Source organism: Solea solea, chromosome 18, assembly GCF_958295425.1.
Source record: "Solea solea chromosome 18, fSolSol10.1, whole genome shotgun sequence".
In the NCBI taxonomy this organism is placed as follows: Eukaryota; Metazoa; Chordata; class Actinopteri; order Pleuronectiformes; family Soleidae; genus Solea; species Solea solea.
This window is the reverse complement of record NC_081151.1, coordinates 8,925,916-8,947,761: the sequence shown is the minus strand read 5'-3', so window position 1 is coordinate 8,947,761 and position 21,846 is coordinate 8,925,916. Positions and strand designations below refer to the sequence as shown.

The 21,846-nt window shown below is 43.8% G+C and overlaps 1 protein-coding gene across 1 annotated transcript; it reads right to left on the bottom strand.

Moving 5' to 3' along the window:
- Positions 1-2,617: 2,617 nt before the first annotated feature.
- bmp4 (bone morphogenetic protein 4) lies at positions 2,618-12,003 on the bottom strand. Its single transcript, XM_058615999.1, has 4 exons — positions 11,713-12,003; positions 7,732-7,854; positions 6,814-7,178; positions 2,618-4,809 (listed from the first exon to the last, which is right to left on the bottom strand). The coding sequence occupies exons 3-4, from the start codon at positions 7,169-7,171 to the stop codon at positions 3,956-3,958; spliced, it is 1,212 nt and encodes a 403-aa protein (XP_058471982.1). The 5' UTR covers positions 7,172-7,178; positions 7,732-7,854; positions 11,713-12,003; the 3' UTR covers positions 2,618-3,955.
- Between the last annotated feature and the right edge of the window lie 9,843 nt (positions 12,004-21,846).

The following is a 21,846-nucleotide window of genomic DNA, read 5'->3' as shown; positions in this document are numbered from 1 at the left end:
TAACTTTATTATCAAGATGTATCAAATAAGTGAACTGATACTGAACAGTTTAACGTCCTTTTGTTATCCTCATATTGACACGTAGTTAATTTGTGTGAGTTCTTTTGCGCTGTCAAAGTGATAAATATTAATCAGTAGCCTGCCTGCTACCTGTACTGTAAGCAGCGCGTGTCTCTATATTTTGTGCCAGTGACCTGAGGTCAAAGTATTCCGTCGATGACAGCCTTATCCTCTTAAACGCGCGGCCGGAGCGTCCCGGCTGCCATGCGGCGGTGCAGAGGTGCCCGTGTTGACTGGAGATGAGTCACAGGCCGGGGGTTGAGAGGAGGTGTCACCCAGATAACCTTTACAGATGGACAGCGGCAAGGGTCTAAGGTTTCAGACCTGTGTGTGTGTGTGTCAGAGTAAAAATGATATACCCTGACAGAAAAGCAGTATTAGAAAGAATGTGTGTGTGTGTGTGGAAGTATGAGTGGGAGAGTGAAACGAGAGGCCCTGACCTCGAAGCAGCCCTGACATGAGCTATCATCACGATAGCCCCTTCTGATTCTCTTACCAGAGAGAGGAAAACGACACACTCTGTCCTCCACGGTCACTAATGTCCATGCATGGTTTAGTCCCTTCATCTGGACTACTGTCACCCCCCCCCCCCCACCCTTTCAGCTTGTTAGTAATGGGTAATTGTTAGCATGTTGAGCAGCCATTCCACGCTTTTTGGAACTGTGGCACACGTTTGAGTCTGATCCTGCTCTGACTGAAGGTAAACTGACTGTGTTTGATGTTCAGTGCAATTTCAGTCGGACGAGGACTATTTTGTGTTTTCTAACATCACTTTAAACCAACTGATGTTTTGTTTTTCTCCCCCCAAAGGATCTAATCACCCGAACCACCAACAACTTTATTACCTCACCACGCGGATAGTTTTGGTCTCATTTGCAGAGGTTTCTGAGGTTCTCTGCAAGCACCACAGTGGAATCAAGGTCGATGGAATTTTAGCTGTGGTCTTATCAGACATTTGAAGAGTTTGCAGATACAATGACCCAGTTAGGGTCTTTACGCGCCCTCACTATGCTCGTATCTCCAGTGAATGGGTAGAATGATCACGTTTGTGGTTTCTGGTTATTTCTTTTTGGATTTATTTCAGGTTAAATACATTTAGGGCTTATTTGTTTTTGGCGAGACAGCTGCACTGGTGTAAAATATAGCTCGAATTGGGAATTTGCTGCTCAATCAAATGAGAAATTAGAAGTGAAGTTGAGAGCAGGGTTTGCCTAGATGATCACAGATATGGGGTTTACAAGAAAGGTTACTTACCTTTTCTTTACCCCTTTATATAACGACTGGGTTTCATGTCTTGGAATTGTCATTTCCTCCGTTTTATTTACATTTAATTGACTAAATGTGCTCATTCAGTCACATTCACGGTCCAAATCCTGCAAACACTCCAAATGAAACCGTTTCTGGGGTATTTTTCCGTCGCTGTTGCGTCGCCTGACTTTGTGGCCGAAAAGGAGGACGTTGGAGATGGAGCTGTATAAAGAGAGCACCCACTCACTCACTCATGGCAAAAGTAAACGAGGATCATCTTCCTTTGTTCCTGTGGGGAGGTTTACTGTCTATAAACACTTGGCTTTTATGGCAGAACGTCCAAATAAAAAGCTTTTTGAAGACTTCACCCAGTCAATTAGTCGAGCAGTGTCAATAGAGCTGCTGCATAATGACTCACCTGTAATTGCGTGAGAACGAGCACTTACAGGAGACTGAGTGGCACGTCACACAGGCATGACAAAGCCCTCAATCTGTTTTTTAAGGACTCATTCGGTAATTGACCCCCCACCCTCACTCCCTACACACACACACATTCTTGCACAGCTTTCTTAGTGAGGACACTAAGACATTATGCATTCACGAGGTGCTTACCCTGACCTCTAGCATCACAACTCAATATAACCCAAGTTTTATTCCTCAAAAAAAACAGCTAAAAATGTCCTCATAAGCTCAAAGTGTCCCCACATTTCAGCAGATGACACTGGGTGGAGAACTTCTGAGGGAAGATGACATCGGAAGGCTTGAGCTTGTCTTCCTGACTTGAAGCCGGCTGGTGTTGAGCTTTTATAAGCCTCTTTTCTCTAGGCCTTTCAATAAACACATGCTTTCTTTGTGTAGGGCCGTGGTATAATGAACAGACAATTAACATAACTGGCTGATGCTATCTCCACTGAGTTCAGAGGAGAGGATCAGTTGAAATGTTGTTAACTGCACTGTCAGGCTGCTGTAAAAACCTCACACACACACTTGTCTACATGTGTCTACAGCGTTCCTGCAGCTTAATCTCCGCTGCCTTCAGCCACTTCAAAATTGAATTCTTCTCCGCGCAAGAAGCAACTCCCCCTTATTTTCTGACGATGATACGCACGCATCAAAGAGACGCCTGGCAGCCGTTCAAGGGAAAACCACCTGACTTGTCATCAGAGCAAATTATCTGATGTTATCTCTAATTTATCTCATTTATTTTATCCAAATTTAAATGTACTTCTCTAAGCTCTGGCTGACCGGGAAACAAAAATATATTGATTGGAGTTACTTTAAAAAAAAAAAAAAACATTTTAAAAAGTAATTATTCATCAAAAAATATTTATGTTGGATTATATTACATTTAAATCCAGAGGTTCAACCCTGTGACATGCTGGTGTACAGGGCACTTTCAGCAAACATCCCCCCCAGCAGTTCAAAGGAGCAGCCTCTCAAAACATTATCATATAATTTGGGGCAGCCGTCAGCTTGTAAATAAGTGATGTAGAAGCCTATTGTGTGATGGGGCACAGGTTGGAGACAGGCGTCTTTGCTCTGCCGACATTAGCCACTGAAGACAAAGGCAGGAGACAGAGCGTCTAACCTTTGATTCTTCTGAGGACTCAGCCGTCTTGTGTCAGGGGCAGGACGCATCGGCCACAATCATGCCCCTAATGTGGGGACGTCAAGAACAATAGAATCACTCTCCCACAGTCGGGCCCAATAACCCGCCCAGACTGCAACTGGATTAGCGAGTGTCCAACCACCACATGTTAGTCAGATTGACATTAAAGAGAAATATGAGAACAATACGGGGCTTTACTCGAAAGCTTTGAAATGGCATAGCATTTCTCTCACAGCTTCTGTTACTGCAATTTTGGGGGGGGGGGGAGGAAAGAGCAAAAAACATATCACAGGTGAAAGTTTGTTTTTTTTTAAGTTGGAAAAAGTTCAATTTTAAATTTACGAGCATTAAAAGGCCACCAGAATAAATACCACGCTCAGAATTTCAATCCAAACCGTCAACCTTTTACAAAATGTCTTCTGGTAGATAGTTGTTAAATATATTTTACAAAACAATAAAATTAAAGTTTGTTTTAAGGGACTAAATAAAACCATTGACATCAGTGCACACTATGGAATGTTTCAACTCATTCCATTAAACCTCATGCAATGCTCGAATTTAGGCAAAGAGATAAATGATCTGTTATGTGTTCTTGTTGAATTGTGTTATTGGAAGCAGTCGATTGTTTTTATTCTTCTCTCCAAATGTATAGAATGTGAAAGCAATAAATATTACAAGTAAATAAACTTTTACTTTTTTACGATTGTTTTTTTTTACTATTTTCTCAATAAAAAAAAAACGTATACAATCTAATGTACATTATGAAAAGTTGTACAGCTTTTTATGTTTAAAATAAGAACTCAATTTATTTTTTTAATATGTAGATATAAATATATATAATATATATTTTGTCAAAATATATGATCATACTGTCAAAGAAACAATAAAGTGAGACAAACATACACCTCAACATTAAAGTTATAAATAAGGGTCCAAGTGAACATTTTTTGGAAATAAAGACCTTCTAATTTGTTTGTAGCGTCCATGTTGCTTTTTTCAAGTCGCCAGTCCGAGTCTAAGTTCTGGTTAGTTTGTGTGTTAGCGGCAGCCGCAGCCCTCCACTACCATTTCCTGGTAGTTTTTTAGGACCACCTTGTCATGTTCGTCTAGGTAGAGCATGGAGATGGCGCTGAGCTCAGTCGGCACACAGCAGGCCTTGGGAATGTTGTTGTTCACAGAGTTCACCAGTGTCTGAACAATGGCGTGGTTAGTCGAGTTCAGATGATCTGCCAGAGGAAAGGGGCATTCCCCGTGGCAGTAATAAGCCTGGTAACCAGGGGGCGCCACTATCCAGTCATTCCAGCCTACGTCACTAAAGTCCACGTACAACGCGTGACGCCGACAGTTGCGGTTGCGCTTGCGGCCCCTTTGCTTGGGACTGCGCTTGGTCCGGCGGGTTAGCGGGTGACCCTTCCCGTCATGGCCAAAGGTGACCAGGAGGGGGCGTAGCTGCTCCCAGTCCTCGCCGGGCTCCTGGTGTAGCGAACGGCTGATGCGAACGTGCCGGCCCTGGTGACGCGGCGTCTGGTTGAGGTGCAGAACCTCCACCGCTAGCCCGTAATTTGGGAGGCGCTCACGAGTCCAGCGCAGCACGGCGGGGCTGACGTCGAAGCTCTCCCACCGCGACATGTTGTGGCGCACGAGCCGCGTATCCAAGAGCTGCGTGATCAGCTGCCCGGGCCGCGGGGGCTTCAGCACCTCGTACACGTTTATCCGGTGAAGCCCCTGCTCGTCTGAGAGGGCGTCGGCGAGGGCCTCGTCGATCTGATGACGGTAAAGCCGGAGCTCAGCGGAGGAGAGCAGCTCGTCCTCGGCGATGCTGCTGAGGTTGAAGAGGAAGCGAAGGGGCGCGGCCTCTCCAGCGTCGAACTCGTGCACCCTCTCCATGTGCTCTGAAAATGAGAGAGAGGGTGGGCGGTTTGTTCACGTGCACAGATTCTATCATGTTCAGTGTGTTCGGCAATGAACTCACAGCTTCATCTTTTGAGTTATAACCCTCTTTCTGAGTATTTTCTGACTAAATGTTTGAATAAAACTATGAAACTGCTCATTTAAACATGTTTTTAACTGACAGATGTACAGTGCCTGCAGACTGCTCTGCGCGTCTCCCGTATTCAGCGATATCAATACACATTGTCCACACTTCCGTATCTATCTATAAGGATTATCCTGCCCCCTCTTTCAATGCCTTTCTCTGAACACTTTGCTGCAACATGCATTACAAGGAGGGTGGTGATTAACGTACCACAGCTACAGTATAAACACAGTGGAGGCTCCCTGTTCCACGCTCAGTCTGCAGATTTCTGGCAAGATCACCATTGTTGGGGAAAGGAATGTTGTGTCTACTATTTTCCTGCTCAATCCACCCCTGTTATTTCACACCCAGGCCCTAATCTCACCCAGGTGGTTCTCATTATTGAAACCTGCTGTGTTTTTGATTAGCTCTGCAGTTTGTTCACTTAAGACATTTATCATTTTCATCATGAATAATCATTAAGGGAGTCCGACAGTAGGGTAGAATCTCATTGGTCTGTAGCCCACAAGAAAAGAGTGTCTCACGGGGCAGTGTGGGCTATTTAATTTCGACAAAAGCGAGTTTATTTGTTTATTTTTTGTTTAAATATGGATGTACTTCTTGTGTGAAATATTGAAATATCACAAAAGCAACATGGTTTACCCTCCCTACAGATGTCTCCTCGCCCAACTGACTGTCTGCTGCAGACTGCAATATCTCACCACGCTTTGGACACGTCAGTCAACTGAATTACACTATCGCACAATGGTGCTTCCATGAAAGTAAGCACTCCTTCTCAAAGGACCTCGAAGCGTGTTATTAACATAGTTTAGCAGAGGAGAAGGAGGGTAAATGCCTGCAGAGAGCAGTCGAAACACACACACACACACAAATGCACATACACGTTGCATCACAGGCAGGAAGAAGTTCCTCCTCCAGCAGTGCTCTTTTTCCCCCACTAGTCTTGGTGCGCTGCCGTGTTGGTGTGTGTTACGACTAGCAATGTGTTTGACAAGCCCCATTAAGGCTGACTCATCCCTCCTTGCCTCACTCCTCCCCCTAAGGGTGGACAAGTCGTGTCGCCTTAAAGCTCCCTGGTTTCTCAGTTCACTACACTACAAGGTCACTCTCACTCTATCTATCGAGACATCCAGAGTCTCTCCGCAGAAAATAGACAACGGTTTTCACATAACAGATCAGTCATCCCGGGAGTTTCTTATTGAAACGTCTGCAGCCGTCGCTAAAACTAAGCAGATCCGATTCACAATAAACAGAAACCCTTCTAACATTCCAGTCTTTCTATCGCACCGGCCTCTGAGGCTGTTTTTCCATCTCCCCAGAGGGCTGCAGCGTCTGCTCTCGGCACCCACATTGTTGGCAGTCGGGGCTTTATTTAGAAGGCTGCAGAGTAGCATTAAAGATAATTGCACGTTGAGGAAGGTCCTTCTAAAAGAGCCCTCCATATAAACTGGAGACATGAGAGAGGAACACACTCCAGCGCCGCGCCAAGACGGAGCTTTTTTAAGCCATGTTCTGCTGGGTGGGGTGAGAAGTGCAAGTTCAGTAATATGAAGGTATGCTTTTCTTTCAGCTGCTAACCAAACACACCGACTTTTTCAAATGAGGCTCTTGAGAGCTTGTCTGGCAGATTCTTTTTTTTTTTTTTCTGCCCCCTCTTTAGACAGTGTTTGGTGACCACATCCTCAGATTCCTCGGTTGTGGTCAGATGGGTGTAGCCGCCTCACATTTGTGTTACAAGGGATGTAGGAAATGTCTTGGGTTTTTTTTTTTTTATTCCTGAAAACGTCAGTCGTCGACCGTACTAATGAAATGTGACACGATGAAAAGGATCCGAATGTCGTGAATTGTTTTTTTTGCTTACCTTCATGATGGAAGCCCCTCACAGTGTTCGCCCGGCTGGCTGATCTCTCCGGGTACTCAAAAGCAATGTCATGGCCTCCAGCCTCCTCGGCTTCCCCCGACTGCAGCCGGTAGAGGTCCAGCAGGTAGCGGGGCACGGTGGTGGAGCGGCTGGGCCGCGGCCGCCTCTTGAGGCCGAACATGTGCAGCAGCGTGGCCTCAAAGTCCCGCAGCAGTTCATGGCTCTGAGTGGCCGAACGACCCTGCAGGCCTGGCACTTTCTTTTTCCCTTCTTCAGGTATCAGACTAGCATGGTTGCTCTCTCCCAGCAGGACTTGGCATATTAAAATGACCATCAGCATTCGATTACCAGGAATCATGATGTCTCTAGGGGGAGGAGCAGCAGATGGTACACGGAAATGTTAGGGGGAGAACTGGAGAGAGTGAAGAGGGAGAGGCGAACAGGAGAGGAAGGCTTTCATTTTACGGAGGAAACTTTTATTTGCTTTTACTTTTTCTTCTGCCATAACCCCGTCTTTACCCTCGTCTCTGCTCCTACCGAGGGCAGCTGATACTCCAGTCTGCCCCTAATCAGAGAGGCCACTCGCAGTTTATCTTTGGTGACATCCTCCAAAGGTAAACGCCTGGTTCAAGAAGACAACTCTTTGAATTGAATTCAGCCAGTCGCCCTTCCCCCCCTTCCATAATGATTAGACAAATAAAAAGAGGCGACCCTGGGGTCAGAGCATATTCTTAACTCAAAAAGGAGCCGCTTTCCCAACAAGCCATGGGGTAAAAATGTCGTGCCACATATGTAAACTGACAAAAAGCTCTTTTCCATTTAGACATTTTCCAACTTAAAAAAAAGGAAAAACAAAACCACAAGATTCAACAATGTGTTACATGGTACAAACTGAAATTAAAAGGTCCACTAACTTACCGACAGAAAATAAAGCACGGGAAAACAGTCCATGTTTGTTGGGAGCAGGCAATGGACACGTTTTTCCAGGAAATGTTAGGTGGTGTTGGGCGGCTGCAGGAGAACGTTGGAGTGACCCTGTTCCTGTAACAAATTAAAAACACAGGGGAATTATTATGTGAAAGCAACTGGAAATGCATCACCCTGATACCCGATACTCACTTAAAGAGAGGTCAAAGAAATTAGGCTATATCTCTGTGTGTGTGTGTGTGTGTGTGTGTTTAAGTGGATAAGAGAGAGACCCTGTGTCTCTTTAAGGCTTATCATTTTGGCTCATGGGCTAAGCTTGCTATTTACTGTAACTGGAATGTCAGGAGGTATGTGCCACAACACCGAGAGCAGATTCCCCCTTCCTTCCTTCCTTCCACTCACCTATGACAACAAACACGCCTCATTAAATAATAACAACTACAAATGAAGCAAAAAGAAAAGAAAAAAACACAAGATAACTGTCCCTTATTCCAGAGATATAAAATGTCTGGTGCTTCCCTCTCATGTTCACGTGCAAATCAAAGAGGTGATAACGCCGCTTTGATCAGGAGTGGGGAAAAACAGAAATCTATATCCAAAACAAGAGGGCGGGTCCCTTTTAGAAACCCGTCTCCGACGTGAACTCTCGCAACCCTTTTACTCCTCCAAACAAATGAGATCAGCCATTTCAGACAGGCGAATTAAAAATAGCTCCAACTCAAAAGGGGCCTCATCTCTTAGTAACGCTGCCCCACTTGAGCACTCGCACAGGTTGCAGTGATGCTGAGGACAGACCTCCCGCTCTCTGACATCACCGGCATCGGGAGGAGAGATGCATAGTCGGCGGTTTACGGGGTCAGCGTGAACCTAAAGAAACCACGCCATTGAGGATATTTCGAAAAAAGCAAATGTTTTTATTTGCAGCGTCAAATACAATCTATAAATCAATTAAAAAAGAAACATGATTCCCCACTTTAACAGCCACTTTTTTCCCCTCTTGTCAGACTTAACAAGCACACTGGTGCCGATCTAATGACTCAATTCTTCGACACGTCATTTTAAAGCGTTTAAATGCCGTTGACTCACACTAGTAAAATCACTGAATTTGTGACAGAGGAACCACAACAGCAACAGCAGCAGCAGCAGCAGCAGCCGAGAGCAGACATTTTAAATTTGGAGCTGCAATGTAGGTCTTTAGTCATCATTTGGAACCTGTTCTGCTGGAGCGTGTCCAAGCATTACTACACTCAGAGGATGCATATTAACACTCTCTCTCTCTGTGTGTGTGTAAGTGTGTGTGTAATCCACAGTTTGTGTACGCGAGTGTGTCTGGCTTCATATCTTTTGCGATTATCTCGGCCCCGGCATGGCTCAGTGTACATGCAATCACGAATCCCCCCCCCCCCCAGCAGTATTAGACTTTGACCCACGGTTGACCCCCTCTACCCTCTTTGTCGGTCATGACACTAGATCCAGTGTGTGTGAAGACGGGGTCGCTGTGCGGTGCATGAGTGTGTGTGTGTCTGTGTGGGTGCACACGGGCGATTGTCTGTATGCGCGCACGAGTGTGTGCCACTGGTTGCATGTTTGTGAGAACAGTGGCAAAGAGAGTGGAGGGTTCAGAACATGATCAGCTCTATTACCCAAGGGGAGGGGGTTCAAGTGTGTGTGTGTGTGTGTGTGAGAGAGTGTGTGTGAGTGTGCACATCCCTGACAACAAATGTTCATTGTCCAGAGAGAGGGCCTCTCCCATGATTACAGGGATTCATAGTACTCAAAAACACTGACCATACAGAACATCTTGTAACTGTAACCAGCCACTGAAAAAGCTGCAGGCTAGAACAGACAGACACTCCAAGTAGAATGATGAAGATGATGATGATGATGATGAAAGAAAATGTAAGGCAAAGAGGGAGTGGCTTGCAACAACTGATCTGTTTTCAAAAATAATAATAATAATTATGAAAGATTACTTTTTTCCTGCAACTTTCTTTCCAGGGTTGACTTATATTTGATTTTTTTTAATAAGCTTTACACTCTTGCAACTTTTTTTTTTTTCCAACAACAAATGCAGACCAGGGGAGCAATTAGGCCGTAAGCAGTCAACTGCCCTTGGCTTTGTCCAGTCCCCCTTGGCCTCTCTCTCTCTGTCTCTCCCTGACTAAAGATAATGTGATCAGACTGTCCACATGTCTCTTCAGATGTGTTTCATGAGGAGTTTGACAGTGATGTTGGGAGGGAAGATGAGAGGGAGAGAAGGAGGGAGGAGGGCAACAGGTTACCACGGGAACAGCCAAATCTATGGCATTCTGGATGCCAGAAATTTTTTTGCTTATTTGCTAATATCATTTTTTTTTTCCAGGCCTAAATCGCTGTAGGGTCCAAACACTGTAACTTAAACACTATCTTGCTTAACAAAGGAATGTTTATGGTTTGCTGCACTTCCTGACAACAACTGGGTTGTAGCTAAAGCTTGGCCGAGTTCAAATAATAACGAAGGCCTCACTCGGATTCAAAAGGGCAGTATCCTCATTTCTGCTGAAAATGTGTGTGTTGCTGTTGTTGTTGTTGTTGTTGTTGTTGTTGTTGAATGGCGATTTGGGATTTTATTAGCGCCCAGAACATTCACAGTCAGTGAGATCACTGAAAACAGGTTAATGCTTTGGTTAAGCTCTGAGAGAAATGACCCCAGTTGCATCAGGGCTTTGTTGATTTGGCTCACTTTATGGAAAAAAGAAAAAAAAAAAAAGATGACGAAAATGAATAGGCATTTAGCGAAGTCATGCACTTCCCTGTTCATCTGCATATCAGGTTGAATGAAGGAGAATGTAAGAGTGAAATGTGAAAACTATCAGGTAACACCATGAACAAAAAGCCCAACACCTGAGCAAATCTTTCCATGGAACAATAAAATGTCACTCCACTGCCAAAAAATTAAACATTTGCAAAGAAGAAGAAGAAGAAAAAACATTAAATGCATTAGTGTAATTTGTCTGGTGAAGGTATTTGTCTGCACAATGGAGGGGAAATCTGAGATTGAAGAGTAAAAAGGTGTGTGCCAAAGACGCCATGCGCCCGCAGGCCGCAAAATGCTTACTCTGCTGCTGCACGACGGGATGAAATGACACAATTTCTCCGCGTAATTATTCGCCAAAAGCAGGTGTAAACCTGTGAAAGCCGCGGGGTCCTTACTTACACGAACGTCCTGTCATTTTTTCCATCGGTTTCAAGTCGGTAACTGTAACTGTATAACACTGTAATGAATTGGCACGGGGTGAGTTTTGCAGATTTCACATCAGACAAAACTGTATTGTTTGCAAAAATGACTCATGGGTTACTTAAAACCTCATAAGGAAGCGGTGTTTATTTATAACATTACACTGAGGTTAAAAAAAAAAAGAAAAAAAAAGTGTAATAATTCTCCACCTCGGCTAAAACGTGAGCGGTGCCATCTTTACGCACGGAGTAGAAACAGGTGTTAAATCCGCCAGCCTGTGGACAAAAGCTTAAACTCGACACGAAATAAATAATTAAATTATAGTTGCAAAAAAGAGAGAGATAGAGAGAGAGAAGACAGAAAGTCACTGAGAAACCGAAAGCTGTGTTATGACCTCACTGTGTTTGGTTCGTCACTGCTCAACTCTCCGCAACAAAACGCTTTAACCTGTTCGGAGCTTCACCAGATTCACTGGCGCCGTTTGTCCAACGAACTCTACGCGTTTATCTCACTCCATCTGTCACCGAGGCAAAAATATCATGGTTGTAGCCGTCGCTATTTGAACGGAGAATGTCGCGCAGCCAAGTCGCGCAAACGCGCACAGTCGCCAACAGATACAAAAAAAAAAACCAAACAAAACAAATAAAAAAGTCACGAACTGTCAACCAGATTCCCTCGTCCTTAGGTTCGGTTCCTAAAATAGCTCCAGTGTTGAGTGTGTGCATGAGTGAGTGTCGTAGAAGATGAGCGCTTACCATCAGTAGAGGTACAGGTATCCTCGAGAGAAGTGAATATGAAAGGGAAGGTTGTAAGGCAGTCCACGCGTAAAGCCCAAAAACGAGCCTCAAAGGAGAAACCGCTTGTTCGTTTGGCTCATTGATCCGTTCGCGACGCCTCTTTAAGAGAAGAGCAGACCGGGGTCTGAGTTGAAGGCCGGTGGCTCTCGGGGTTTTGCAGCGCGCTTTCCTATCCGTCTCCAGTACAGTTAGTGAGGGCAGGCAGTGCGCTGAACACGGGGAAACTTCTCAAATGATCCAGCATCTGCGGCCCCTCGCAGTTTTTATCCCTCCCTCCCTGCCTGCCTGCCTGCCTCCTCCTCCCTCCTCTTCCCCGACCCCCACCGCTCTCATCTGTCTCAAACACCTTGGATAACCCCCCCCCCCCCCCCTCTCTCTCTCCTCCTCCACTCAAAATAAAGAGCTCGTTGCGCGCTGCAATGTCTTTTGTCATTATGTGAAACTTTGGTCCACTTTGCATTTAAATCCCAGGGATCCAGACAATAATAAAAACCTTTCTCCCAGGTCCTGAGAGAAAAGAAACCGTATTAAATAGCAACAGATATATTTTAATAAACGTGTTGTAATTGTTATTATAAATCAATAATATGTGCTGATCATAAACTATCATTTTCATGAAAATTCCTTTAAGATATGAGATATATTCAGAGATCCATCACCTTTTTAAATTAAAGTTCAATTACACTCATTTTATGTTGTGGATATCACATTATTTGTACATTTTTAGAACAGTGTAATTACTTGTGATGGTACAAATCTAATATTTTAATCAAATACAAGGGCTGTTTTCCTCAGGGAATTTATTTATGACATGTTTCAGCCCCGGTGTAAATTGATCTAATATTTTTTTTTTCTAATAACCAACTGGTTTATTCTCTTGCAGCAGCAAAAATAAGTTATTGTAAAATCTGGAAATGAAGTGTAAAATTGAATGATTTTTTTTTGGAGGGGATGTGAGTTTCTACGGGTACTGACTGCCAGATTACCACAGATTAGCCATGTTTTGCCTGCTTTTCTTTGAAGCATGAGAAGTTTGTCAAGCTTCTGGATCTTGGGAATTTCCACACCATAATCAATACTGACAACACAATCCTGAAGGGGGGGGGGGGGGGTGAGCCCTGTGATAGAGCGCATATCTCAGCAGTGCGTCACTGTCACAGATCAGGGATTTACCCTCAGGTAATCACAGAGAAGATTTCCGCCAGATTAATTTCCATGCTAATTTAATCTGCGGACTAACTAAAGACTGACAAAACCACAATATTATGTTTCAAATCTGCTCCGAGCAGAATCAGGGAGTTTATTCTGTTAATCATTATTGATCTCCTCAGTCACCCCGACAGGCTTTGCTTGGTTTTTGGTCTCATGCCCCAGTGAGATTTTAAGCGTTGGGATTTAAGATAAATCCTCTTACAAAAGATGCAGATCATTGGCGTGTTGAGTGTGTGTGTGTGTGTGTGTGTGTGTGTGTGTGCACACCTGTGCATTAATGTGCACGTGTGTGGCCTTTGAAAAGTGCTTTATGACTCAGGCCATCCCTCACTCACCTTTTAGCACATGCCATCTGCGTGACGCAGGAGCTCAAGCTGTGATTGTCTCATTTCAGCACCATTACTAAAACCACTTGTATTGTATTTTGGCGGGCACCGTCTTACGATATTTTATGCTTTTACTTTGAAGGTCTCCAGGCTGAGATTCATTATCACAACATAATGCAACCATTTACAACACAATGACAACAATATCCGTTGCATTTGACACATTGCAACACGTTTGTTGGTCGTTAGACTACTCCTATAGGACGTGTGAAAAAGGCACAGGTTATTGCAAGTCGCACTGTTTGTTTCAGGGTACATTAACTACGACTAAATCATTTTTGCAAGATGTTGACATGACTGAGATGTGGTGTGAGATACGGCGAGGTGCCACGCCGGTGTGCGAGCCGTAGATTGGCCGGAAAGACAAGGAGATGAGACGAGACCACACCGCACCAGCATTACCTTATAGACCACAAGATGCGAGCCGCAGATGAGCTTCAAAACAGCCGGACTACAAAGCTCTGGTGCTCAGATAAGATCAACCTGCAGTACATGTACCCAGTTGATCTGAAATAAAAGGTTGTGTAGCAAATGAAAACGTTGTGCGTCACAGCGAACGCAATAGGGGGCATGTGGCTTGGGACAAACTTGGCGTCAAATGACAGTTTGTTATAAGATCTTTACTTATGGCAACGTACACCATACAAACGATAGAGAATTAATATTTTTCTTTAATGATTCTCACTCATTTACGTTTGTTTTTGAATTACTTTGACTGTGTCACTGAGAGCCGCTCCGTCTGCCAAAATGACTTTCAGAAGAAATAACTCTCGCGATTATTGCTCCATGTCTGTGCTGAGGAATATTGAACATGTCGTGCAGAATGTGATGCACATCGCAGGTGCTTGGCAGCAAAGAGATTTATATTTCAGCGGTAAATGAAGACTCTTATTTCACAGCAAACCTGCGTTCAGGCTCGTGCATATGGTTTTCTAATAACCGAGTATAGTAACATGTTTACTTCAATTAAAGCGGCCATTTTTTAGGGAGTCCATGGCTTGATTTTTGGAATCTGTTTGAATGTGATCCTTTGTTGTACACTAAGATGTTTCTGAGTTATCTCCTGTGACTTAGCGTTGGTGATTTGGTGCAGAACAAACATCGTAACAGGATCAATATCATGAAGGCAGACTCGGGTAAAAAAGAATGAAAACGTAATGTAAACACTGGCATATGTACCACAGAACCTTTTCAAAACAACAAAGAAAAGAAAAAAGTTACTGCAGCATAATTGTAATGTACTTATATTTATTACACACCTGATTTATTTTATTGTTCCTTTTCATTTTATAATTACACAACAAGTTTTTATTTTTATATTTTACCTTGACACGGGAGTTTAAATTGTCATGTGGAAACCTTTGTGATTTTCGCTCCCCCACGTTTACTTTTGGGGCATTTAAGGGTGTGTCTGGGCCTGACCCCTCCCCTTCTGCTGCTGCATACTGTGGGAGGAGGCACGTGATGTGCGCTTGTGTGATTTCCGTGTTGTTTAGCATTGTCATTATGCACATGTGGAGATTGTCATGCTAAATTTGAGACGCCGTACACGTCCCTGTGTTTTCACATGCTGATGGGAGTTTCTTGGGAGACTGCCTCCAAAAGATGTTCATCGTATGGCGAATTCTTCACAATTTCATTTCCGTGTCATACAGACTCTACCTCGATCCGGCTCCATGACTACCTCTGTGGCATGAAAGCAGAACAACGGCCCAATAGGCATCCAGAGGTCGAATAAAGGCGCAACATTCCCGCCCTTAATAGGCGAGGGAGGGACGGGGGACGGGGGGGGTGCGCTTTATTTTGCCTAAATTTTTGTTACTGCTGGAGTACTTGAGGATGTCTCCTCCTAGGTGTTGACCAGGCTTAGCCTCTTTGAGCCCCTCCAGTTCCGAAGGAGATTTCCAAACGTGGGTGGCTTAGACCCACGGGCAGTGACTGACTGACTTATTTCTCTACCTTTGATTCCACAGTCTGTATAACCAGGGAGACTGTAAAAGCAAAGTATTTCACGCTTCTAACCATGTATTCAGTCTTTTTTTTTTTTTGGTTTACATAATATATTTGAAAAGTTTCTGTGTGAACATGTGGAAAGTTCACCTGCCGTCCCTTTTCTTTGAGTTTCGCAGAGTTCCAGAGTTCACTTATCTTCTGACATTTGCCTTTGGCCATTCGGGGCGAGAGGTCAGCGGTGCTTTGCTGCTTTCACATTATCTGGGAGAGTGGGGTCGCTTCACCTCTGTGTGCCTGTGTCACTAAATCCTGCTTGGAGCCGCTCACCTGTGAACACCAGTCCTTAATCAGCGCCAGCTCAAAGGTGACCCGGCCACATAGACCCCAAGCCCAATGTCAAAACACACCTCCATTTTCTCTTTCTTCTCTCCCAGACGCGCCGTGAAGTGTTCACTAGTGCCGACACGCGCCACAGCCATTGATCAAACCTTAGCTTTCACTAATGCGTGGACGTCTCTTTGGTACATTCTTCAACACAGCTGCCTTGTGTTTCTTTTGGGTGCTTGGGCCGCTTGTCCTGTAATCCCGTAAAACCAGCCCAGGAACCCGAAAGCCTGTAAGTGGTGTGAGGGGTTAAGGAAGGGAGAAGGACAAGGGAGACAGAGTTCGAGGATGATTGGACAAACTATTTTAATCCCAGTAATGGAATTGGCATGTAAACTCATGAAGCTTAGAAGTAAACACAAGGAAAATGGAGAGGGATGGATGTTGAATTGGCCTGAGCCTTTCCGGGGGAGCTGTGTTGAAACTCACATCTTGTCCCCCTCCAAACTGCCTGCAACACCCACACCCCCCCACCCCTCTTCTCCAGAACAAAGATAGGTTTTTCCGGCCCATCTCCTTCAACAGACATCACTGTTTAGATAAAACACTGTGAGTTTCCTTCCTCAGAAAAAAAAAAGTTTTGGTTTAAATTTATAGATTCCCTCCAGGTTTTGTTCTTGTGCTTTCATCCAATTTTTAGCCTCAGTTGTTTTAAATCTTGTGCATAACTTTTGGGGATTATCGTCCCCATTTGGTCTTCATGAGCAGAAACGAAGTGACATTATTTCAAGCCGTATTTCTGTCAAGCAATACTATCAGACCTGACAGAGGGAATTTGTTTTTGCTTCATCGTCTTTGCAGGCTTGCTTTACTCGCACACTGTTGTTGCCGTTGGCTCCGTCTGTCTTGACGTTGAAACAAATCACTTCCTGTGCCGAGTGCGTGAACGCAGCCGGGTGACGTGAGTTTTAAACGCTGCGATGACGAAAGATCCAGAGAGAGTAGTGCGGGGCCCGATGCTTAATCGGCGTTGAGTGAACTCATTTGACTTCAGCGGACATTTGTTTATATCTTAAAGTCGTGCTGTACAGTTGTAATGATAAAAAAAGGATCTGGGTTCATTTAAAAAAAAAAAAAAAAAAAAAAGAAAGCGTGAACGTGAAGCCGACATTTTATATCACCCTCTGCTACTGCTGCAGAATATCATCAGACCCATTAGAGAGAGCGATCACCAGCGACACTCCAGTGTATGTGATTAAGGTTGAGTCTGCGGATGCTGTGGAGTTGCTGGCTGCCTTCCTGCCAAGTGAGTGAGTGGTAGGACTTTAATGTCCCTCCATCTCCTGCTGTTGCTGCTGCAAACCTGCCCCTGCCAGATGTTATCAAAGGGAGCTGGTCAAGTGAGTGGTGGAGGGGCCTTTTTTTAGGCCTTTCTCTCTCCCTCTGTCAGGGCGCAAGGAGACACACTCTGCCTTCAACACTGTCCAGACGCGGCCTAAGTGGGGCAAACGCCTGATGCCGGATCTCTGGGGGGTTGAACTGGGAAACTTTCTCAATGGAATAAAAAGCTTTTTTATCACCATTTGGACTGAACACTTGAAGATACTCCTTTAATCTGAGAGGGGAATTGACTTTGCCCACACCATAGTCCCTAAGAGGCCAAGCTAAGAGGCAGCCAAATGAATTTTCCAGCAGCGGTGCTGGCTCTGCGATAGAGAGCCTTACAAGTGTTTTAATGCTCCAGAGCTCAGCAGAAAAATAGATTAGACATGAATAAATGAAAATGAACCGTAAAAGAATATAATTAAATAACACAGTGGAATTCGTTGGAGGTCAAAGTGCAATATCCACAAATTTGTGTTATGAGTTGGCCTCTGCTGCTCAGCAGACAACTCGCTCCAGTTTTGCGTTCACTTGTCAAAATAAAAAAAAAGTACACAATTTCCACAATGTTTCTTTTGTGTTTTTCAGAAACAGTCTGAAAAAGATGAATACACATCCAACTGCAAATCAAGTACAGTTACTAGTCATATCAGTGTTAAAGGGTCAGTCTTATAAGTCAGAAAAGAACCAGAGATCAGCCACAGCCATCCCAGCAAGCCTCTGTGAAGTAAGACTGTATCCAAAGCCTCTGCCCTCATTTCCAAACTCACCACCCCTCTGTATAGTTTCACTGCATCTCCATTGTACTGAACTGCATTGGCATTTAAGGCTAAGAAGAAGCTCTTAAAGAGGTGAATGTCAACATCGTCTTTTCGAACCATGACATTTAATACAGCATGTAAATCACTCCAGGGACCTGTTATTCCTTCAAGAATGTAATTACATACTTTCAAATAAAACATGAAAGGGCCCAACAAGTTTTAATACGCAGTGTGTGCTCTCAAGAAGGCAGGGAGGAATTCCAAGCAGTTGGAAAATGCTAACATCCCTATGTGGGCGAACCATGGGCGAGAGGAGAGGAGAGTGTTGAAACAGGGAAAAAGGAAAAGCAATATAGTCCTCAACTCAATGATATTATTTTCAAACTTAAACTCAAAGGTTTTTTTTTCCATCGGACCAAATGACCTTTCGCAAAAGTGCCACACCAGTTTCTGCTGTTGCCACAGCTGTCGGGCCGTCTCCTCTCACATTACCCTCAGCTTTCAGTGATAACATTCGGGACGCTGCTCTCAGTGTCCCAGGATAATAGCGAGTGGGGAATTGATTAATTGAAGGGAGCGCGTCTGCCTCCGCTACACTAGGTGGCGATATGCGCCCTTGCAGCGGGTCAGTATTGGGCAGTTTCTAGTTTAGCTGGCGGGCTACTGACAAAACCTTTAAGATTCTCACTTCATTAAGCTGACAGACAATTGAAATGTGTCCCATAGGTATATGTATAAGTATAATGTACAAGTGTTAATGTATGTGTATAATGTAAGGATGGGATGCCTTTGAGTAAGACTGTAGTCAAGGGTCTTGCTTTATGTGTACATGTTCTTCACAAACAAAAGACATACAGTACTTTGTGGTATGTGAGGGCCACCGTAGTTCCCTAAAGTGATTGGGAAAGGGAGGCGTGGCTAATTCTTACACAGCGGACCTACAAATGAAAATAGGATTATAAATCACTGATATACTTATACGAAAAATTATATAAAAAAAGAAATAAATAAAAAAGAAAATATATGTGTGTATGTGTGTATACACATATATATGTATGTGTATATATATATATATATATATATGATATACATGCTGTGCAATCAACTCACTGACTTATTATGTGCTTGACACATGTGTCAAAACACTAATAAATGCAACATGAATTGATTTATTAGGAGAGACTGATTTGTTTATCAAGCTGTGGTTCTCTAGCTTGGATATTTATCAAAGTGAATTTTTTTTCCCCCGTAATGTCAACACTGAACAGCAGCTGGTTGTAGAACAGGGAGGAGACCTTTGTCACAGAGCGAAGACAAACCTACTTGATTGACTGGAAGATGACAGTACAGTTGTTGGTCACACCATAAAGCATGTGACACTATATTTGTTCATGTTTTGACAAAGGGCGGTGAATATATATTAGGGTTTATGTATATGTACATTTTAGTTTACAGTTTTTGACCATATGGTTTTTGCCTTATGTGATAAATGATGTCTCCATGGTCATTTTTAGTCTTTCGCCATGTCGGTGTAAATGAGCCACAACAGTGAATTATGGCTGCCAAGAATGACAAGTTTCCTCTCTGCGATTCGGTTTATTCACCAGCTTAATCCAGTCTGAGCGAAGCTCCTGTGTTTGTGAGTATGTGAGGCTTTCTCAACCCAAGTCTCCGTATCCAGTGACTCATTCCTGACGTAATATTTCATGGTGCAGTAGGATGTTACTCTCGGGGGTGTCTGGCCTGCTGCTCGGGATTTGGCACGGAGCGGTAGGTGGTCAGGCGATTAGGTCACCACACTGCTCAGAGATCCAGGAATGCTGTAACCCAGGTTTTGCGATCTGCCGTGCTTCCGATCTCTCTGTGGGAACCAATATGTTGCATGCCTGTGCCATGGAAAATGCACTTTGGTCGGAGCGGAGTGGAGAGAGAGTAGCCTCCAGGTTCCACCCAGCACCACATAATTAAACTAGGAGGGAATTTTACACTCTTTAAAGAGAAAACCCTCTTTGACTTTGCTTTTGGGGAAAGCTGCATGTAATTGCATTTGCTGGAACGGCTGACATTTTAAGAGTGGTCGGAACATGTTGGTAGCAACAAAGATCTCGTGCTTGGAAGTATGAGCCTTTTGTGGTTGTTTTGGGAGGAAATTCTACAAAAATGACCGTGATACACATCAACCACAATTTGTCAGTGTGCTTGGAAGCAACAAAAACCTTCTTTTTTTTTTTTTTTTTATACCAAAAACGGAAAGCAAGTCACTTCAGCAGCAATGAGTAGATATGGTGTTTCAGGGGGGAAAAAAGGGACAGGGAGAAGGAAAGGACTACTAAAGAATTCCCATTTTGCAGGATATCCTATGATCTTTTTCTGAATGGCTGACTGAAAACTTAATTTCTAGCTGGGCTTGTAATTGTAGGTCATTTTGCTCTATGTGTGCAATTGCACATTTGATAAACAAGGTCCTCTGGCGGTGCACTGTTTACTTTCAAGGCCCTGATTTGAGAGCTGAAGCTCAGGGGTGGGATACACATTTACCCCACATACACTCACACAGACGCACTAACATAACATTCTATACCGGCCCATGTGGGTGTAGTCATTGCACACCTTGCACCAGAGTTTGCTGCACCATGGTGTCCAGACAATAGATTATTGTGGAAAAAAAGTAGGGCTACGGTGTTATTCTATTGTTCTTTTTTTCACTGTCAACAAATTTCATCTTTTGCTTAACTGCTCCGTCCGAAACTAAAAATCTTAAAACAAGGTCACAAATATTGTTTCTTTAAATAAACAATTTCCTGAAAATTACCTAGCAACCGACATGATTGTGTTCCTTCTGTATCTCGAGCGGTCGACAGTTGACTCAATATGAAACTGTGACTCACTGGTTTTAAGTGCTTTAAGACGTTATTCACTGTTACGTGAACATAAATAGTAGTTTTATCACTACTTCATTTCAGCCGAGGTGAATCAGATTTGTGACACGTCTTTAACGCGCTCTCATTAAAATTAGCACTGCACTTAAACGTGGGCTAGTGCAGATCCCAAGTCAGATAATGACGTGGCCGGATGTACCTCGAGTTGTTGACTGCTGGGAAGCTCTTAAAAGCCTGCTTAGTCACATTATCTGCAGGTCCGCATCAAATCAAGTGTCTCGGTGAAAGCGTACTTCAGAGAGGAAGGTTTGGAATGCCACCACATATCGGGAGCCTGACAAAAAAAAAGAAAAAAAAAAAAGAAGAAGAAGAAGATGTTTTAGCCTCGACAAACAAACACAGCTTCAGCACAAATACAGCTAAAATAAAACAAAGGAGGGGGGAGAAGTCCGACTTATCCGACTCTGGTGTCTGAGACGTGGATAGAACTGACGGAAGCCACATTTTTTTCTCCTCCGTGTGTGCTTCACCGCTGCTTATGACAAACATTTTCCACTCACAATAAATAAATAAATAGATAAATAATGAGTCTGGATTATTAAGATTCTTCTTTTTACTGCAAGCACATACTTGAGGGCTGCAGGGTTAGGGCAAAGATGGAGCCTGGGCCTCAGAGCTGGGATCAGCATCAAAAGAATACTGCAAACGGAGCATCAGCAGAGCATTTTTTTCCTCTCCGCTACGGCAAAAAGTGCAATTCGTAATGATTTGTGTTTATACATGTGCATCAGTGTCCCTGTATCGTTTGTCATGGAACAAGAACTTGCTGGAGAAACGTGCAAAACCACAGTTTTAGTGAAATTAGCCGGGATAATGATGCATATGTTGTTACGAAATGGAATTCCACTTCTGCGGTTGAGCTAAAATGTGAGTGTGGGAGCTCATTTGAAATGTTTTATTTCATATGAGCAGCATCTAAAAATAAAAACCCTGAACCTTCATCCCCTGCTGCCTCCACCCTCTTTGTTCCCGTCACCAACACCTTGCGCTATAATCCTCTTTCTCAGGAGTGTAGGTGTGAAAAAATGGAAAGCCCAGTCCCTGCTGTGGGAGCCTGGCAGTCCCCAAGGCAGCTGCTCAAACACGGCAGTGGCTGGTGTTGGGTTAACTGTCAAATTTGTTGCGTTGCTCCAC

Bases quoted from the DNA above. Each gene is read 5' to 3' on its own strand.
- bmp4 (XM_058615999.1), bottom strand. From the start codon at position 7,171: ATGATTCCTGGTAATCGAATGCTGATGGTCATTTTAATATGCCAAGTC. The intron at 4,810-6,813 runs GTAAGCAAAAAA...TCTCATTTTCAG, and splicing joins GAGGGGCTTCCATCATGAAG to AGCACATGGAGAGGGTGCAC.